At 44.1% G+C, this 2,348-nt stretch overlaps 1 protein-coding gene across 2 annotated transcripts in view; it reads right to left on the minus strand.

Annotated features, from left to right (window-relative positions):
* Nucleotides 1-2,150, minus strand: part of LOC107679463 (homer protein homolog 1-like) — a 17,229-nt gene extending 15,079 nt beyond the window's left edge. The window contains exon 1 of one of the 2 annotated variants that reach the window (XM_016475014.1): nt 1,599-2,150. In XM_016475014.1, the coding sequence (XP_016330500.1) occupies nt 1,599-1,603 (5 nt within the window). In that variant the 5' untranslated portion in view covers nt 1,604-2,150. The remainder of the gene's footprint in view (nt 1-1,598) is intronic. The other variant, XM_016475015.1, reaches the window with a different exon arrangement.
* Nucleotides 2,151-2,348: the final 198 nt, after the last annotated feature.

Genomic DNA, 2,348 nt, shown 5'->3' on the forward strand with positions numbered 1-2,348 from the left:
ACACACACACACACACACACTCAAACCGCACAAACACACACACACACACACACACTCACACACACTCAAACCGCACAAACAAACAAACAAACACACACACACACACCGCACAAACAAACACACATACTCACACACCGCACAAACACACACACACACAAACAAACACACACACATAGCTCATGTGGAGGAACATTTCTTTGAATTCACATAAAAATATTTACTATAAGGAATATTCTGTGTATTTTTCAGCATAATGTCTGTGAACAGATTCATCAGATCTTTGTTCATTTTGAAATGATCAACATCTGATCAATGCGTTTGATCGCTTTCTTTCTGTCATTTCCACAATCTACCAGCAGCCTGTCAATGGACGATCAACACTGTTTACATTAACATTTATGCTTAACAGACCCATTTTTCATTTGTAATTCATCACAGATCTGACTATATGCCAGGTTTATTAGAAGGCTGGATTAGCAAACAACCAGCAAAGGTGAAATACAGAGAAAAAACATGCTTTTAGTCTATTTTGTGTAAAAATGTTGTGCTTGACTGTGCTCTTTAAATATTTATTTTGGCAGCTTAAATTAAAATATCATTTCACGCAATAATGAAAATGTGCTGTAAATGTTCTTACCCTCAGTTCATCTGAGATCAGGATGAGTTTGTTTCTTCATCAGGTTTGTAGAAATGTAGCATTGCATCAGTGTCTCAGCAATGGATGCTCTGCAGTGAATGGGTGCCGTCAGAATGAGAGTCCAAACAGCTGATAAAAACATCACAATAATCCACAGCACTCCAGTCCATCAGTTAACATCTGGAGAAGACAAAAGCTGAAACAAATCCAGCATTAAGACGTTTTTAACTAAAACACGAGTCCATAATCCATAATAACGCTTCCTCCAGTGAAAAAGTGTTCTGGTCTGAATCAGGAGAGAAATCTGCACAGATCAAGCAGCGTTTAAACAGCTCAAGAAACACACTCATCCTGATCTCGGATGAACTGAGGATGAGCACATTTTCATTTTTGGCTGAACTCTTCCTTTACGAACAGGAAACGTGTACAGAGTAAACCAACGTCTATCTAAACTATTGAAATATTAACTTAGAATCTCGTTTATTTGATCTAAAAGAGGTTTGTTTGATCTAGAACGAGCCGCCTGAAGAGAACCATACAGAAACACATTCAACGACTTCACGGTGACGTCACGGGCAGTGATGACATCATCTCGGCCTCAGCCAATCGGCGTGCAGCAGCGCAGAATCCTCTGACAGCTGGTTCGTTCTGTCCGGTTTGAGAGAAGCACACTTCAGATACGGCGGCTATTTTTGGCCCTGCTTTGGAAAACTGGAGGGAAAACGCAGCAAGACAACACTGACTGATCTCATGCATGCAACCCACAAATCTCCACTGAGTCAATCATCTTCTGTGAAGGATCATGAAACCAGCCCTCACAAACTGACCCAGTGTTCTGAACATGACCCGGACCAAACGATTCATCCCCACAGCGTGCAGTGATTCAATCAGATCAGAGTAACGTTACTGTCCTCAATGAAGCCGCAGCTGTAGTAAACACAGTAAGAGCATGGTAACATACCCCATTTTGCCGGCTCACAGATCTGCTCCGCTATTGTGCTCGCGTTGATGCTGAATCTGAATCTGAATCAAAGTGATTCACTCCGACAGGACGCGAGTCGCTGCGCTCGGATGCTGAACGCCGCTGTTCATGATGATGAAGATGATGATGAAGAAGACAAGTAATGTCCTGCAGACTAACACACACATGCAGCCGTCGCTGGAGCTCCAGATAGGGATGCACAGTGATGCTGTCGCCGGATCTTCATCCTCCTCCTCCTCCTCCCGCGGCGATCAGACGATTCCAGCGCGATCTATCGGGTGATTTATTTCATCGACGCGTCACATCTGTCGCTCCGTCCTGCTGTCTGTCCCGTTTATCATCTCCGCGCGACGTCATCACGCACGCACTCGCGTCACTCCCCCAACTCTGACGTCACGCACAGTGCACGTGTTCCGTCACTTCCGGCTGCGCAGCTGTTCACACGAACACTCATCCATGATCTTCTGCGCGGCTTCACTGCAACAGAACGAATGTGCCATTCATCTGGAATCAGTGATCAGGAGACAGATCATGACTCATTTATCAGGTTACACTGTAAATAGTAATAAGGCTGAATAATACCAAATTACATCAACAAAACACCTCGATCCGGTAATGAAGAGCAATTAGCTGGTTAGTGCACCAACTGACAATTACTACACACACTCACTCACTCTCTCACACACACACACACACACACTCTCACACACACACACTCTCACTCACTCT

Source organism: Sinocyclocheilus anshuiensis, unplaced genomic scaffold (genome assembly GCF_001515605.1).
Source record: "Sinocyclocheilus anshuiensis isolate Anshui unplaced genomic scaffold, SAMN03320099.WGS_v1.1 scaffold7648, whole genome shotgun sequence".
NCBI classification, from domain to species: domain Eukaryota; kingdom Metazoa; phylum Chordata; class Actinopteri; order Cypriniformes; family Cyprinidae; genus Sinocyclocheilus; species Sinocyclocheilus anshuiensis.